We start from the raw sequence: 18,565 nt of genomic DNA, 5'->3' as shown, positions 1-18,565 counted from the left end.
AGCCGGAGGCAGAGATGGATTACATTACACAGGAAGGCATATATTGTTACCAAGCAGAAACATGCAACCACCCAGGACTTTTTTTTTTTAAACCCTCTTTTAATACGCGGTTATTATCTGTAATTGTTAGTAAGAATTGTCTGGAGAATAGGGGACAGATTCAATATTTAACATACACATCTTTATTTATCAGTTCAACTGTTGATTTCTGTACAGTAAGTGAATATTTCATTTAGTTCTAGCATGGGAGGGTTAAATAACATAACAAGTTTACCAGCAAAGTAAATGCTCTTACTGCAAAGACATGCTGTGGTTATCTATCTTCCTGAAGCCATATAATAATGATTATTGTAATTGAACCAAGCAAGAATAACCAGTGCTAACCATAATCTTAGTAGGAAAACACATGGAAATTCCATCCATTAATCAGAAGAGTTATCTTACAGGCTTCACATCACTCCCATTTACTCCTAGCATGGAGTTTATGTATAGCTGTATATGTATATGTATAGCTGGATGACTGTGCCTGGGAAATACATCCTAAAGTGCTACTGCTAAGCATAGAAATAATTCATGGACTGGAGTATGTTGTGGTCTAGAAATGTGGGGCAGAGATGTGAGTTATTATGTTTTGTGTACATTGATACATACTATATTAGAGCTATAAAATAAGAGAGAAGAAAGAAGGAAAGAAAGAAAGAAAGAAAGAAAACTAGAAAATGTTAGAAAAAAGTGAGAGAAAGGCAATGATCTGAGAGGAGAGAGCAGGAATGCAATCTTGCAGGAGGGGAGTGAAGTAGGGAGGATGGAGGGGAAGCTGTGGGAGAAGGTGGGAGGGCAGTGACAGCTGGAGTGGAGAGGGGGGAGCCGGCAGAACAGGGAGGAGAGGAGAAGGTGGGAAGGGTGAGCAGGGAGCCGCCGCCTTCCCATCCAATCAGCAAGAAGTGGAAGTCGTCCAAGTGCCGAGCTGAGTGTGCTATGAGCTGCCTGATGTGCAGAGCCAGACTGACAGGGGGGCCAGGGAGACACACAGGGGAAAGAGAGGAAAACCCTGCCAACAGCCCTCACAGACCAGCCCAGCTCCAAAAAAACGGGATCTGCCTCTCCTGGACCGCGTTCAAGCCACCTCCAGGAGTGCAGCACTGCAAGTCCAGCTCTATAGGCACAGCAGCATTGGCAGCACTGGCAGCACTGGCACTCAGGCTGCCTCTCTGCCTGTACTCTGACTTCATCACCCTGCCCTCTGCCAAGACCTTATTCTTTCTTCCGGCTCTGCTCTTCTCACACGTATTTCTATGATATAAAACGCATCCTCCTATGAACACACAGCAGCCGCAGCCTACTACATAAGACTTTCAGCTCTTATAATAAAGCCCCAGCCCCTGCCAGAGACTCCCTCCCTGTCACCTAAGACATGTGAAGCCACCGCGGTGCCTGTGCTGGAGCCCTATAAGTTAATGCAGTACAGTGCAATGGTATGTGGACGTCCTCCATACACGTGTCTGCCCTCTGACAAGCCTATGCATAGTAGGTCTGTGGAGTGTGTGAGTGCTGGGACAGCAGCTATAAGATTGCAGGGACTTGTTGTGGGATGAGCTAGAAGTGGCGTGTCTTGTTTGCCTTGTGCTTCCTGGCAGCCTGTGGATGTGGGTCACACGTCTGTGCCAGCAATCAGAGGATGGAGATGGTGTCCAAGAGTGCTGAACTTGGCCCCCATCCTGCTGCAAGGCTTCCCACCTCACCCTGCCAGAGGACACATGGAGCTGTACCCTGCTGCTACTCTTCCTGCATCACCTTATTATTCATATTTGGATTGTTGTTATTATTATTACTATTATTATTAGGTAGCAGCTATTAAACCTGTGTCTGTTGTTGTTTGCATGCAGTGTTCTCCATGTGTTTAGGCTAGAACTGGAAGAGTGGAGTGGCTCTATCCTTGTTTAACCCCTTGTTTGATGTCATTGTTTACTATGTACTATGCTTTGGAGTTCCCTTACTATGAGTGTGAAGGTGTGGCTTATCTCTGGGTAATACCTGCCATAAATACATAGTGTGGATGATAACCTATGCTAAGGGATTAACCATTGCTTCCCCAGCCTATGGCTTCCTAGCTAGAAGGCATGCTTTTCTCCTCCTAGTAGGACTATCCCCCTAAGGCCAGTGTCAGACCATGACTCAGTGATGGTTCAGACAAATTTGCACACTTTTATCCCCATCCATATGTGCTATGTGTATGTGCTGCTGGTGGCTTATGTTTGCAGATTTTGTCATGTCTGTAAATCCTGGTGAACATGATCCCTTCTGCTGCTGTACACCTGTTAGGCATTCTGTAGGTTACTGTGCTGCTGCTGCTGCTGCAAGTCTTGTATATAAATCTAGGGATTGTTATGCTTTACTGTCATATGTGTGTAGATCCTGATCATGGGGTTTCAGCTGCACAACAATGCTTTCTTATATTTTATAAACTGTCATTGTAATGTATGTAAATGGAATACTTTACTGTGATGTGTCAATATTCGGTCCCTGGGTGACCCCAGAGCTGGACAATTTATGTTCTTACTGACAGTATGCATTTCATATATGAGCAATTCTCAGTATGTCACTTTGTACTATATTTGATGATGGGGCACAGGTAAGCAAGTTTTGGCAGTAGGGTATGTATGTTGTATCCTATTAGAAAAGATAAGGTTGAGATTAAGGAGGGGGGAAAAATCAACACATAAATAAGCATATGATTAAAAATAGTATGTCTTCTATAACGTTTGCTATAACCAGGTGTAGACTGACAAAATATATTACTACCATTGTCACATTATATGCAAATGACCAGTTTAGTTATGGTACTTTATTTTTAGTTACTGGTAATCATAGTTTGTATCGCCAGTGGACACTTGGATGACGGACCTGTTGGCTGGTGTATTTCTCATGTCTATGACCAACTATCCAAGTGATGGGACTGTCAATATTGTATTCTTCTCTGCTGCCACAGCGTGCTCAAAAGGATGTGATTTGAGTGTTGTAGCATGATATGTGGTCAGGATGGGATGGTTACAGAACTCTCCCCTAACTGCAGTAATTTTTTATTTACTTTACAAATGTATTGGTAATATAAGGATACAATAGAAAATATATTTTCAGAATTGTGTATATAGATAAAGGAGTCATCACAGTTTGTATACATAATAACTGCTTTGAAGCCTTGGATTGTCTGTAATGTCTTCATAGTATTCCCCAGTCCCAGCTAATGGACATTGTGTTTGGCTACATGTGTGCTTGACCCAGTCCGGAGTTGTGAGGAGTTGCAACTTTCAGGTTGGAGGGGGTGGGCCACCTCTTTACTTTGACACAAGGAGTTGAAGTGGCGTGATGTGAATTATTATTAGTGCACTGAACATGCCTGTCTCCCCCCTCCCCCTCTCCTGCTGCTTGTAGAGGAGGCTGCCATTGAACTTGAGACAGGACAGGCAAGATCTGCACTTTTTAAGTACAGTAGCAGGCAAGGAAAAGGCGCCAAGATATACAAGATTAACTCTAACTGCCCCAAATTGATCTGCCTTGTTCGGCATTTATCGGCAGAGTGAGAGAGTTGTGAGCCAGAGCACTAGAATGACGCTGCATCTGGTTTTTCAATAAGACTATGTTCATATGTATAACTCCCCTAAATTGTAGCTGGGGTCATAGAAAAATGACAAATAATGTTTGTTTGAATGAATGAACTTCTGTGCTCCAAAATAACCGCCATAATGGTAAACTGTATGTTCCAGCTTGTAAATGATAGATTTGTAAACCAGTGGCTGTGTCTGCAGACTGACGTCCTGTAAAAATGCAACGTGCACAATGAAAACCACAAAACCACAGAGTCCTTCTCAGGGGACTACACCTTTGTGGTGGCATAAATGCTACATGTGTCAGTTAAATAAACCAATGTAGCAGGAAGAAGGCCTAGAGAACAACCACTGTTATATGGCATATTCCATAATGTAGCTAAACCAGAAGAACAATTGAGTTGGGCTAGAAGGAGGGATAGAAAGATAGAAATTGTTGAACAATTTCCAAACTAATTTATAAATTGTCTTTTATAGTGGCATTATTACAATCTTTTTGCATTTACAATATTAGCCCAATTTTTATTCCAAGACCTCATGCAGAGCTGCATGCACAGGGCCTTATGGCGGCACAGAGTGTGACTATTATACTGTGATACAGAAGTGCTGGGGCTCCATGTGGTGCCATACAGAGGTAGTCTCTCCTAGAATCTAGGCAGTTTTTTTATATAGTTAATAAAACAGGAGCAAGTATGCATTAGGTCTGTGGCTTTATGAAATTTACAGACTGTTTACAAAAAGCATCTGCATGTATGTGTGTGAAAGTGGACGGAAACAGAGGTACAGTTGGGTCCCACACATTTCTACGGGGGCTGTATCACATCTCAGAACATGTATTGCATTAGGTTGCTTTACTGAGTTAACAGCTTGGGGTCAAAAGCTACAGAGCCTGCTCATATATGTAATATTCCAAATATGTACTCAATTTATACGTTCTTTTCTATCCAGAAAAACTCCCACACAGTCCATAATCACACACAAAAAAAAAAAAAAACATTGCAAAGCAGATGTTCTAAAAAGAAAAGAAATACTCCAGGCCTGGAGCCCAGTATAAATGAAGGCTCTTTTTATAGATTAGTGGCATCAACATTAAGGACAAGGTAAAAAATGAGTATGGTTTGTATTCCAGAGCAGAGTGCTTGTTGTGAATATCCTGTGGTTATAGAAAACCTCCCACTTATTCCCTGCTTCAGTCAATTACCCCATTCATCTGTGGGACAGGCTCAACCTTAGGGAATGTACTGAGCTTCAGATTTCTAAATAGCCAAGAAATTTATAACACAAGCAGAGTGCTCAGCAATGACAGTAACTTTATGGCTTTTTTGCATTTAGTTCATAAGGAGAAAGCCAAACTTTCTATCTTCCTGTAAACAGGCCTGTCCCTGGGTACAGGATCATTGAGGGATAAAGTCTATTATGGTGGGAAATAAAGAGATGTATAGCTTCTCTGGATGAATCAGGTTGGGGTAGTGTTAATATTGAAGATTGTCCGACCCTAGAGTCTTATAATATAAATGGGGTCATCACAGGAACATAATAACTATTATAGATATGACATGCTTAATACTCCCATGTGTACACATGTGGTCTGTGCGTATCACCTACATACACAACTCTAGCTTATACTGCTGGTCACCATCACCACTGTAATATAAAAATATACTTGTGAACTGCCTAGTCATTAAGACAATCCCCTTATGTTTAAAACAAAGTAATATGAGGGTGAAAACTGTTATTAATACCTCTGCACCCAAAGCTGCACTACTGCTCGTTCATAGTGTAACGTCTACTACCTGTGAAAAGGTGAGAACTGAAATCCCATTCTATAGTCATGCCCACATCCTAAAATGACTGAAATGTCAATGTTATGTATGCTGGAGTCTAAACAAGGGCAGAGCAAAGGAAGAGATCACAAGAACCTAGCAGTAGTGCAGCCTATGGCTTTGAGCCTTTACTATCACACACTGATAGCTCAATACAGAAATTAGCTGTCAGCTCACTTGTTACAGTCTATAAAGGACATTTCATATAGTACCTGTTTTTCCACATTTCAATGTAAAGTGTTGGTTTGTTAACACCAAGTGCCGTTGTAAGTTATTTTATCTCTGTAAAGGTTGTTCTATGGCAAGAGCTTAGCAATGTGGACTTAGAGGTAAATATGGATATGGCACCTAGTCTCTCCAGTCCCTTCCTCCTACTGAATGAATGTCATATTAGGTCATGCTGTATAGAAGACGTTTCTTTAATCCAGAAATGCAGATGGATAACTAAATGTTTCAATCAAGGTAAGTGCTTATTATGCAGGAGACTGAGGCTTGAATGGGACAGGAACGAGCTGTCTATGAGAATTGTTATGTATGCTCCTTTTGAATCAATGTCACCCCACATTCATGTCTGGTATACATGGCTGTCTTTGCTATTGTGTGACGTGAATGACACCGCAGGAAACCCTGATATTTATTTTGGGAGATGTGCTCCTGCATGCTGCTTCTCTGTGAATGATTCATTCAAGCGCAGCCTTTTGGTGGAGTTAAATATGTATCAGTTTCTGCATTGTTTGCATTGTGCCCAGCCAACAACTATTTACTCAGGGAAAGTTGTTTAGGTTGGTATTAATAAGTGTAGTGATTCCAGGTTGTGGGGAGCCGCCTCTGCATGGCCTATGAAGTAACAGATCTTCATCAGTCCGCTTTAGGAAATGACTGCATAATGTACTATACAATGTTAACTCAGAATGTCAAAACGTTGTTTAAAGATGTTCTTTTGCCCTTGTGCATGAATGTAATGGGAGTGGTTGCTAAGCTGTCTATACAGATTGTAGTGTGCAAAACTGGTGAGACATCATTTTCTTGTGGCTTTTTGTATCAGTTAAATGTAGCCCATTCTTTGTCCCTTTGTAGAGAAGCTTTTACTTTAACCCTACTCTGTCAACAGGGCCTTCATGGTAGTCAATGAGCTGATGCCCTTACACAGATATTCTGCTTAGCTTAGGTTTCTTCATGCAAGGTGTTTATAACCTTTTTTCTCTACAAGAAGAGAGTTTTTACTATTGCATAGGAAGATTGTACAGTGTCTTGTACAGGGATGGATTGGTAGCTACTATTATTGCTGAAAATTCTCCCTGAAAAAACAAGAGTGGGGGATAAACTAAAACAGTGATATCATTCACCTGATGGTGTTGTAGACACACAAAATTGGATCTTTATCTGGAAACACAATGTCAAAGATGGCACTGCTAGAAGATGATTTAAGAGAAAAAACTTTTATTACACATATCAAAACGCATCGAAATAGGAACAACTTCTTACTAAGGATAATGAATCCTCAGCATTATCCTTAGGAAGTCATTCAGACTTTGAAACGTGTTGTGTGCCTCATAATAAAAGTTTGGGTCTAAAACCCCTAGCAGTGCCATCTTTAAGGTTGTGTTTCTGGCCAAATATCCAGTTTTGCATAGCCACTATTATTGCTATCCTTGGCACTAAGGTATTGTGACTTTAAACCATGGATCTTAGCACTTTGCTTGAACTAGTCAGGAACAGATTTGTGCACTTTTACCTTACTAAAGCACAAGGCCTAGATATTAATGATATGATAATTCAAGTCCAAAGATGCAGTATTATTCTGAGAGGTCAAAGGCCCAGACTTATAAAAGTTTGCCAAACAGAAACTGCTGTAAACCGCCCACAGCAACCAAATACAGATCAGCTTTTATTCTAGCAGAGCTGTGATTGGTTGCTATGGGAAGTTTCAACTAGTTTCTATTTTACACAGTATGATAAATCTGGGCTTTTAAAGTGTTTATTATTAGAGTATTCCAATAGTCTGATGTATGATGCTGCGGGGAGAATATATGTGCAGCATTGCACATCTTTATTGATGGGTTCATCCTCCAAGCCCAGAGGGTGAAAATCACCTATGCAAAATTTTACTTTTTTGGGATTGTTTACTATGTGACATTTTCCTGGGATTACTATATCTTCTTGACTATGCTTTGTTATCTGGTAATGTATACTTCCTCTGCACAATTATTTGGGCTGTGTTGTATTCTGGCAGTATGGTAGAGGTCTGCAGTTTCTGTGTTTTTAAGTTAGTGGTTTGGCAATGAATGGCAGCTATGAGTTAAGAAATGTGTGCGATGAAATGCAATATCAATGGGGAATAAAGAGAAGCTGACAAAAAATTGAAAGTCTGCAGCTACTCCAACACTGTGCTAGCCCCCCTCCCTGCTACTCGCCTCTCTTTCTCTCTGTTTTTATTTTTGGCATAGAGACAAGCCCTACCTCCAAAGTCAGAGTTACTCTCTTGGATTGAACTGTACTTTCCCCTCCCCACCCCCTCTCAGATATGAGAGCTGTGTTTCAGCTCAGTCACTAAATGCTTAGCTGATTTTTTCAGGCAGTCCTGCAATCAGTTTATTAACTGCCTCGCTGCCATAGTCCCAGGACTCATGTATGTCCCTAACGTAATTACACATTGCAGACTGCTAGACCACAGCTGTACATATGCACCCCTAGCATAAGGAATATCGATTAAACACATAACCTATATCCTACTTACCTTTTCCTGGTCTCCAGTATATCATCAGTCATAGTGAGGTCACCACACTTACCTTGAGCTGTGGATGTGGTCACCGCAGTGGTTCTGCAGACTGAGGTGGTGGTGAGCTGGAATGAGAATTATAGATTTAGGGGAGAGAGGTAAGTATACATAAGCAGGACATAGGATTGTGCATTTCTGTTTCCTTATGATGGTATACTTTTTAGTGGGATTTCTTTTTGAAGGCTCCAAAGGTGTCATGTACATAACTGCACCCCACCCCCTGGAGAAACCGTTAGGCTCTGGAATTATAAGATTTTGCAGATCAACCAAAGTATGGGCAAAAACTGAATTTTGTGGATATTCTATCCGTTGATTATTATATTCTATTGGTTGATTGTTTTTATATATTTCTGACATACTGGTTCCTAGGAGTTCACTAAGGCCACATTCCAGTGCACATTATTACGTTAAGCCACAAACTATATGTCTTTATGCCCTTTTAGCTTTTCACTTCTCTTGCTTGCCTAGGTTTGCATTTATGCTTTGGTGCCTTACTAATTTGAGATTTTACTGGACAAACTATTGTCTTTACTCAAGCTGTAAATGCTGTATAAACATGTAATTCTACTTATTATATTAATAATCTTGGCATATAAAGCATATCCTACAGATGAGAGCCTACCTTTGCATTGAACTTTGCAAGGCCATTTATATTTCGAGTGCAAATTGGAGTGCAGTGACTGGGTTAATGGAGGAATGCAGAAAAATCCAAGCTGCCTTGTCCCTATATAAACTGTGTCTGAAAGGCACAAGAGAATTACAGCAGCTGGCTGATTTTGTTCTCAGTCCCAGCCCACTCCACTTAATCCAGTGGGCCTAGTCTGAACGCTCCTTAATGAGGACAGCACTAAGGTTAAAAGTCACCGTTTCACGGTCGACTTGGCGTGGCTTACCTTCTTCTGATTCAGATTTCTTCGGAGTAACAATCACACACTAATCAGAAGGGGGAACAGCGGACACAAGCAGCCAATGGCCTCAAACAGACACTTACTAAGATTTTGCTTTTTGGCTGTCAGTCCCAGTCCCTGTTCAGTGTACACCAGCTGGAACACAGTTCTGTGAAAGGATATTTCAGTGTTTTCACTCACCCTAACTAGTAGGGATGAGTGGACTCGTTAAGGTTTGGGTTTGACAGGTTAAACCAAAATAGTTCAGTTTGGTTACCCGGAACGAAGTTACAATCTGATCTAGTGATCCGCACTTAACCCCCTGTCGGTCAGACTAATCTCGCTTTGAATCTGCACCAGCAAGGAAGGTGGTTAAGTGACCCCTTCCCTGCTGGGATGCGCTTTCTATTGGAGGAGTATCATACTTACCATCCTGGGCTTGGCTCAAGTCTCCTTTCTTCCAGCACTTTGAGATTGCTGTGAGCTGGATTGACTGCTACAGTTTCTGCTGAGCCAATAAGCAGCTGCAGCGGTGTTCTATCTCAGCCACTGATTGTCTCAGCAGACACTGCAAGAGCTGGGGCCCGGCATAAATCGGGCTTAGTATACCCCTCTCCCAACTGCAAGGAAGGAATTAAGTCACTTAACCTCTTTCTTGCTGGGGTTGGAGCACTTAGCACAGCAAGCAGAGAACAGTATAGCCCCCAGGGAGTTAAATGAGGATGCTATGCTGGAAAGAGGTTAGGTGATTTAACTCCTGTCTTGCTGGGGCGGGAGCAGTGTGCTTAGCACAGGAGATGGAGCACAGTTTGGCCCCAGGGGGACAAACTGTAAGCAGCTATATGTGCAGACTACCTGTCAAAATGATGGGTGTTCTGCTCCTGCCTCTTATTTATTTTTTGTGTGTCTCCTTTTTGCTTTTCGGATTTGGGTATCCTGAGGACCACATCAAATTCAGTGGACTATGTCAATGACAAGCAGATTTTTAATAAAATGGTTGAGGGGTGTTTTTAATTTAATAAAAAAAGAATTCTAGTGTATATTGCCTTTTAATGCACTTTACAGGCTTAGTAGTGGAAGCCATAGACAGCATCCATTACTAAGCCAAGGCTTAGTGTTAGCCCATAAAATAGCTAACACTAACCCCCGCATTATTACCCCAGTACTCACCCCACAGAGGTACTGTGTAGAGCCAGGTGCCAGTAGTCCCAAAGTGTCACTGAGCTGTAGGATAGTATTATTGGGCTGGGGAAACCTAAAATGAATTGTCAGTCCCACCCTGGTACTACTAGGCTGCTGCTGTTTCTTTACCTGGCTAGTTATGGAAAAGTAGGGAAACCTACATGCTTTTTTAAATAAATTTTTAATTATAAAACATAATTAATATGTAAGACCCCCCTTCCCCCCTCTTTTCCATAACCAGCTCGGTACAAAGGCAAACAGCAGCAGCCTAGTAATACCAGGGTTGGAAGGGCCATTTATTTTGGCCCTCCAAAGCCTAATAATACCAGCCTGCTACTGCTTAGCCCAGGGGCCCAACTCTGGGACTACTAGTACCTGGCTCTTCCCAGTACCCATGCGGCAGTGTGAACTAGGATATTAATGTGGGGTTATTGTTAGCCATTTAACAGCTTACAGTAATCTTTCTATCTATCTATAGAAAAAATGCAAAGGTAACAGCATCAAGGCGTAGATAAAGTGCAAAAAAAGAAGTGTTTATTCCCTCATGGCAATAACATAGCAGCAACGTTTCGACCACAAGGTCTTTCTCAAGCTGATACAATATACAAATGAACAGGGTATATATACAACATACAACCAATCACATGTTTAAGCTAGCAAGTAGTTGCCAAGTACATAATTAACTTTATTAACCCTCATCACCAAAAACAGTGTGTCAGTGAACTTGATTACTTACATATTAAAAGCAGAAAATACCCCAGGACTTGTATCATTGTACAAGTCCTGGGGTATTTTCTGCTTTTAGTATGTAAGTAATCATGTTCACTGACACACTGTTTTTGGTGATGAGGGTTAATAAAGTTAATTATGTACTTGGCAACTACTTGCTAGCTTAAACATGTGATTGGTTGTATGTTGTATATATACCCTGTTCATGTGTATATTGTATCAGCTTGAGAAAGACCTTGTGGTCGAAACGTTGCTGCTATGTTATTGCCATGAGGGAATAAACACTTCTTTTTTTGCACTTTATCTACGCCTTGATGCTGTTACCTTTGCATTTTTTCTATGGATTTTGTCCTGATGGACTACAGGAACGGTAACTTTGTTTCATCTATTTTTAATGCAATTTTTTCATTATTTTGAGTCTCTGAGGGACCATTTAGGTGTGCTATGGTATTTTTGCCCTTTTATCTATCTATCTATCTATCTATCTATCTATCTATCTATCTATCTTTATAAGACAGCTTCCACAGCTAAGCCTGTAAAGTGCATAAAAAAATAGAATTTTTTAAAATAAAAACACCCCCACACCCCTCATTGAAAATTTTATTAAAAATCTGCTGTTCATTGACATACTCTAATGAATCCGATTTAACATTAGAATACCCAAATGTGAAAAACAAAAAGGAAAGACAAAATAAATAAAAGGCAGAAGCAGAACACCAATCATTTTGACAGGTGTCCTGCTTTTACAGTATGCAGCATTTGCACACATAGCTGCTTACAGTTTGGCTGCCAGAGGGTAAAGGATGCATAGCCTCCCCACTTAAACCCTTTGGGAGCCAGGCTTTGCTCCATCTGCTGTGCTGGGTGAGGCTTCCTGCGGTGTCACCCCAGGAGGAGGGGGCAGGTGAGGCTCCCTGCTGTGTGACCCAGGAGGAGGGGGCAGGTGAGGCTCCCTGCTGTGTGACCCAGGAGGAGGGCGCAGGTGAGGCTCCCTGCTGTGTGACCCAGGAGGAGGGGGCAGGTGAGGCTCCCTGCTGTGTGACCCAGGAGGAGGGGGCAGGTGAGGCTCCCTGCTGTGTGACCCCAGGAGGAGGGGGCAGGTGAGGCTCCCTGCTGTGTGACCTCAGGAGGAGGGGGCAGGTGAGGCTCCCTGCTGTGTGACCCAGGAGGAGGGGGCAAGTGAGGATCCCTGCTGTGCTGTGTGACCCTAGGAGGAAGGTGCAGGTGAGGCTCCCTGCTGTGTGACCCCAGGAGGAGGAGGAGGAGGCAGGTGAGGCTCCCTGCTGTGTGACCCAAGGAGGAGGAGGAGGCAGGTGAGGCTCCCTGCTGTGTGACGCCAGGAGGAGGAGGAGGCAGGTGAGGCTCCCTGCTGTGTGACCCCAGGAAGGGGGTGCAGGTGAGGCTCCCTGCTGTGTGACCCCAGGAGGAGGGGGCAGGTGAGGCTCCCTGCTGTGTGACCCCAGGAGGAGGGGGCAGGTGAGGCTCCCTGCTGTGTGACCCCAGGAGGAGGGGGCAGGTGAGGCTCCCTGCTGTGTGACCCCAGGAGGAGGGGGCAGGTGAGGCTCCCTGCTGTGTGACCCAGGAGGAGGGGGCAGGTGAGGCTCCCTGCTGTGTGACCCCAGGAGGAGGGGGCAGGTGAGGCTCCCTGCTGTGTGACCCAGGAGGAGGGTGCAGGTGAGGCTCCCTGCTGTGTGACCCAGGAGGAGGGGGCAGGTGAGGCTCCCTGCTGTGTGACCCAGGAGGAGGGGGCAGGTGAGGCTCCCTGCTGTGTGACCCAGGAGGAGGGGGCAGGTGAGGCTCCCTGCTGTGTGACCCAGGAGGAGGGTGCAGGTGAGGCTCCCTGCTGTGTGACCCCAGGAGGAGGGGGCAGGTGAGGCTCCCTGCTGTGTGACCCAGGAGGAGGGGGCAGGTGAGGCTCCCTGCTGTGTGACCCAGGAGGAGGGTGCAGGTGAGGCTCCCTGCTGTGTGACCGAGGAGGAGGGGGCAGGTGAGGCTCCCTGCTGTGTGACCCAGGAGGAGGGTGCAGGTGAGGCTCCCTGCTGTGTGACCCAGGAGGAGGGTGCAGGTGAGGCTCCCTGCTGTGTGACCCCAGGAGGAGGGTGCAGGTGAGGTTCCCTGCTGTGTGACCCCAGGAGGAGGGTGCAGGTGAGGCTCCTTGCTGTGTGACCCCAGGAGGAGGGGGCAGGTGAGGCTCCCTGCTGTGTGACCCAGGAGGAGGGGGCAGGTGAGGCTCCCTGCTGTGTGACCCAGGAGGAGGGGGCAGGTGAGGCTCCCTGCTGTGTGACCCAGGAGGAGGGGGCAGGTGAGGCTCCCTGCCGTCCTACCTGTCTCCCCTCATAGTTTTGGGAAGTACCCAAAGAGTTAATAAGGCAGCTGCAGCCACACCCGGCTCCCCTCACCCCAGATAACCGCAGAGAGGGAGGACACGGGGGCGGGGGAGCAGAGGTGAGGCGCAGGGCGGATAGAAGGCGGCCTCCTCCCGCTGCTGCCACCGCCGCTCACTGTGTACGGAGAAAGTCGGCTCCGTGTGTGAGCTGTGCCCGGAGAGCGCCTGGCAGCGGCTGTGAGGAGGCATGTGTGCCCCCTGCAGCCGCCGCCACTACTGTGTAATGCACTATAGTATAAGTCATATATACACATATATTTATACCTATATATACATATATATACTCGTGTGTGTGCCACCTCAGGACCAGGCAAGCAATGAGAGGAAGAGCAGCCGGGCAGCCTTCCTCCCCCTGCACGGGTTAACCCCTCCTCTCCCGACAGGGCGCCGGTACCCTGCGAGTAGTGGGCATGTGAGGGGGCGGGGGGGACGCGGCACACGGCTCAGGGGGAGGAGTGTGTCTCCTTCATGATGGTGTCATTAAATAATAATAATAATAAAAAAATGCCAAATCCTTAAGTCTCCTCTGGAAAGCTGAAGCGGTGCAGAGGGTGTAGCCGGTGCGGGAGCGGAAGAGAGAGAGAGAGAGAGAGAGAGAGAGAGAGAGAGAGAGAGAGAGGGAAGGAAGGAGAGGAGCGCGGAGGGAGCGCGGTGTGTGCGGGACATGCCATAGTATCCGGGCACCGCGCCTTGTGCCAGCAGCAGCCGCCGCCCGCCCGCCGGACACCTCCCCGCTCTGCCATTCTGCTGCCGGCTCCGGTCCGTGCCATGAATAGGTGAAGGCTCTCCCCGCGGATACTGCTCTGGGGACCGGACGCGCCAAGCCATGATGTATTCTCCTATCTGCCTGACTCAGGTACCCTGCATCCTGTGCTCCCTGTCCCGGCCGGCCGGGGGGCGCCATGTCCGGGGCTGCAGCAGGTGAGGGAGCGGGCACTGAGCTCCCATATGGCAGTGCCCCGTCCCGTCACTTGTAGCGGCACTGCGCTACTACTTCTGCTCCTCCTGCTGTAGCTGGCATATCCTGGGAATTATTCCTTACTACCAATTCTCTTCTACTTGCTCAAGTTTTACCTATAAGATATAAGTTGGCGTCCCCTGTTCGCCCTTCACATGGTAGAGGTCCTCCCGTAGTCCCTGTGCTCTGGGGGGGATGGCCCATTTACTTTATGGGGTGATCGCTCCGGCTATCCAGCGTGCTGTACAAAGTGGAGGCGCAGCGCTGACTGGAAACTTTTCCGTGCCATGTGCCGGTAGTGATGGGCAATGCTGCGGTCTATACATGCCAGTACTGATGGGCAATGCTGCGGTCTATACATGCCAGTACTGATGGGCAATGCTGCGGTCTATACATGCCAGTACTGATGGGCAATGCTGCGGTCTATACATGCCAGTACTGATGGGCAATGCTGCGGTCTATACATGCCAGTACTGATGGGCAATGCCTGCGGTCTGGGAGGTAAGGCGGCCGGCACCTGCCCGCACAGTGCAGCCTCTCCTGTCATCTGAGGGGAGCCCTGTCCCGTGTATCCCCGGCAGGTGATGGCAGTGTCATGTGTCACCTGCTAGGAGGACTACACTTATAGTGGCATATACCTGCACAACTGGCTGTGTGTATGGATAGATATAATATATATATATATTCAGTGATAATCTGTATATAGTATCTATAGCTTTCTCTTTTGTATCTATGGAGGAACATTTTATATAAGGATAATTTATTATAATATTCTGTATATAGTATAGTAATAGAAATAATATAATTAATTATTATGTGTATTTCACATAGAATTGGTACAAGAGCTATACCCAGGTACTATTTGTAAGATAAAGCTAAAAGATTAGGAGGTAATTTTTGTTCCTATAATAATACATGGAAAGAATACAATCCTATGAGTTGCGTAGCCCATTTTAGAAAATAAGGGGCTTAGGCCCCAAAAGCAGCTAGGGAAGATCCAAGTATAGGTAAAAACGTTCTCAGAATCCTATCATTTTGTGAAAGTTGTCAGTAAATGGGATGAGTGCAGCGTGCTAAGACGCTGGAAGTGAAGATGAAGACGACGATAAGGTTTTTGGTTTCGATTATTGGATGCTGTCCTGTAGTTTTTTTGGCTGACACTTTTTTTTACTGTTTATATTTTGTTTGGCATGTAAGTCGGAGTGACTAGATGAATTTTATTAAGGAAGAGTGTAGGTTACGGTCATAGGCGAAAGTTATCTGGGGACATTTGCACCTGAGCCTACTTACGACTACTTTTCTACGATTTTTTTTCATTTCTTATTCCGCAATTCATATAGATAAAAAGAAAGACATTCGTATATATTCAGGATTTATTCATATCATTTTACATTGTAATTTCCTGGAAGTAGTTTTTAAATTTTTAAATTAGAATTTAAACTAACAATTATATAACATATACATTTTAAACGTTCAGTTTGTGTGTTTTTTTTAATTTATTTATTGATTATAGATTGCATAGTTATTCGTATTCATATTTATATTTCATATATGTATTTCTCTTTTTATTCTTGATCTTCTCACTGGCCCTTAAACTCAACCAGGTTTTAGATTATTGTATGCAATTTTTTTTACATGAATTATTTTAGCAATTGAATTCCACCTGGCATAATATAATAAGCTATATTACATGGTTGTGCCAGTCTCAAGTATCTTGCCATCCTTCACAATTTTTAGTTGATTCACAAATATGTATAAACAGGACAGAGAAAAGCAATATGTGACAGAAGTGTGCCAACTTTGGAGATTTTTGTCTAATGATTGCTGTGCCAGCGTGACATTATTGAAATCCGTCTGAGCCGGACTATTGGAGTTTGCTTTTGATTTTTGTCAGCACTTTGCATAGTGTTACATCCTTACTTTTCACAGTAAGTACATCAGAATCTGTCATTGCAAAACAATGCAAATCATAATGGTGACAGTTATCGTTAATATATTTACAAGAAAGGCAAATGTAAGTCACCCTGATGTATATGCTTAAAAAACTCTGAATTTAAGGAAATCGATGAGTTATTTAAGTTTTTAATAGAGAGTTGTAGTTCTATTTGCAGGAACACCTAATTTGTTGCCTTTCTACTTTTTGCAGAAGGCCCTGCAAACTTTTATTTCATTGGTCTATTTAGGGTAAGTCTTATGAGGTCCATTTTGTTGGTGAGCTGTACTTCTGTAAACTGTCCACATGCAGAAGGAATAGGATTGTTCAAGAATACAAGTATTGAGATCAGGCAGCTATATAATGCTTGGTATATTCATATTATTTCTCCCTGTGCAAGATTTGCAAGATTATTACAATATGCTTTAGGCATATACCTATATGATGTTTTATTATAGCCATACATAAATAAATAAATAAATAAATAAATATATATATATATATATATATATATATATATATATATATATTCTTAGGAAGCGGGAGAACAAAGTAGTTTGGACACTAAATAAACCACACTTAATGGTGAGTGGCCACAGCTATATTTCTTCATTCATGATATATATATATATATATAGAGAGAGAGAGAGAGAGAGAGAGAGAGAGAGAGAATTTCTTACGTCAAGGTTACTTAAACTATTTAGGAAAGTAGCGCAGTACAGGCCTCTGCTATATTCTTGTGGCGATGTCTTTAGCACGTACAAATATTTGGGTGTACTTTCTTAAGTATTGACTGCATTCACTTTTATTACCTGTATTTTAGAAGCTTTGATACTCACATTAAACAGGTTGTGAAAGAGAGTAATTGACTTTTGATGTGGTACTTCGTTGTGTACTTTACATGTAAAAAAAATGTGTGTGTGTGTATATATATATATATATATATATATATATATATGTATGTATTTGTGCTCAAGCACCCTTTCATAGAATTTTTTGGATACAACCTGCAGGCCCTTTAAACCTTTGTAAATGTTTTAGGTGTATGTATAATTTTGACGATTCGGTTGGTACAGGGTTTCCTTTCTTTTTATCAGGTACAAAAAGCTTTTTCTGGAATTTGCTATAGGTATTTTTGATAAAAAAGCTAAGCCAGAAAAGACTGAGTTGGGAGGTAGGGCAGCCTTACCGTGGGCAGCAGGCTGCTCGCTAAAACTGCTGCCTTCCCACACAAAGAACAGATTGTATTTTAACTCCTTCTCTGGCCTAGCCAGGAATAAAACATAATAATGATATCACTAGAGCTGTTCTGTGAAGAGCTGATAGGTTGGGATCTTCTCCTATGCCCTTTGAGATATATATATATATATATATATATATATATATATATATATATATATATATATATATGTGTGTGTGTGCAGTTAGGCCACAGTTTGCAGTTGCAGTCATCAATAAGACTATGTTCCCAATCAGTTTTTTAAGGTCTTGTTTGATTATTATTTTTACCAAAATCAGGAGTGGGTCCAAAACACAGAAAAAGGTTTAAGTCTTTCCATTATAGTTTTTCTCTGTGTCTGTTCAGACTTCTGGTAAAAAATACATATATAGGTATGGCTAAAAAATGGTTGGAAACTGCATCCCAGGATATATTATATTAATATAGTTCCATGAATAAGTTTACACAATGACAGTAATAAATGTAGAAACACATTGCTGTATCTGTGGATTAGTACTCTGTCACCTATAGAATCTCCTCACATTTGAGACTGATATTTAGGAATGTATATAATGACTATATATGTTGCTCTGCGGTCAGAGATAGTTCTTTATTACTGGTTAGGGTACTGTAAGTGTACCATCTATTCTAATATCATAGTAAAGGCATTTTACATGTTTTATAGTTTCATTTATTAGCATCTATTAAAAAGTTTCAAACTTTGTTTGCCATTGGTTGACTGTAAGCTGTGAGTTTCATACATTAGGATGAAGGAGTTTTGTTAAAAAAAGTGAAAAGCATGGTTTGCACAAATTCCCTGTTTGTCCAGTGGTGCCCTCATAATGTCACAGCACGCAGAGGCACGGTGAATGCCAGCTGCATGCCAAGTTGCCGGTTTTTCATTGTCTACTTGTGATGGATTTAGAACTAATTCGGTTGTGGGGGGAGACAGAAACCCTTTCTTATACAATGCCACACTGGCATATCACTACGTATAGATATAAGGAACAGAGTATAAAAAAATGTGTATTTACTTTAACACTAACAGTTCCCTGCTATGAGAG

The 18,565-nt window shown here is 43.2% G+C and overlaps 1 protein-coding gene across 5 annotated transcripts in view; it reads left to right on the top strand.

Moving 5' to 3' along the window:
- The first annotated feature begins 1,032 nt into the window (after window positions 1-1,032).
- NFIB (nuclear factor I B) overlaps window positions 1,033-18,565 on the top strand; it is a 166,859-nt gene continuing 149,326 nt past the window's right edge. For 2 of the 5 annotated variants that reach the window (XM_069961969.1, XM_069961972.1), the window contains exon 1: window positions 13,937-14,247. In XM_069961969.1, coding sequence (XP_069818070.1) covers window positions 14,218-14,247 — 30 coding nt within the window. In that variant the 5' untranslated portion in view covers window positions 13,937-14,217. Of the gene's footprint in view, window positions 1,476-13,936; window positions 14,248-18,565 lie in introns of those variants that run through there. The other 3 variants (XM_069961973.1, XM_069961971.1, XM_069961970.1) reach the window with 2 other exon arrangements.

This window comes from Dendropsophus ebraccatus, chromosome 3, assembly GCF_027789765.1.
Source record: "Dendropsophus ebraccatus isolate aDenEbr1 chromosome 3, aDenEbr1.pat, whole genome shotgun sequence".
Classification (NCBI taxonomy): Eukaryota; Metazoa; Chordata; class Amphibia; order Anura; family Hylidae; genus Dendropsophus; species Dendropsophus ebraccatus.
The sequence above is the reverse complement of the archived record's forward strand: the minus strand, read 5'-3'. Positions and strand labels throughout refer to the sequence as shown.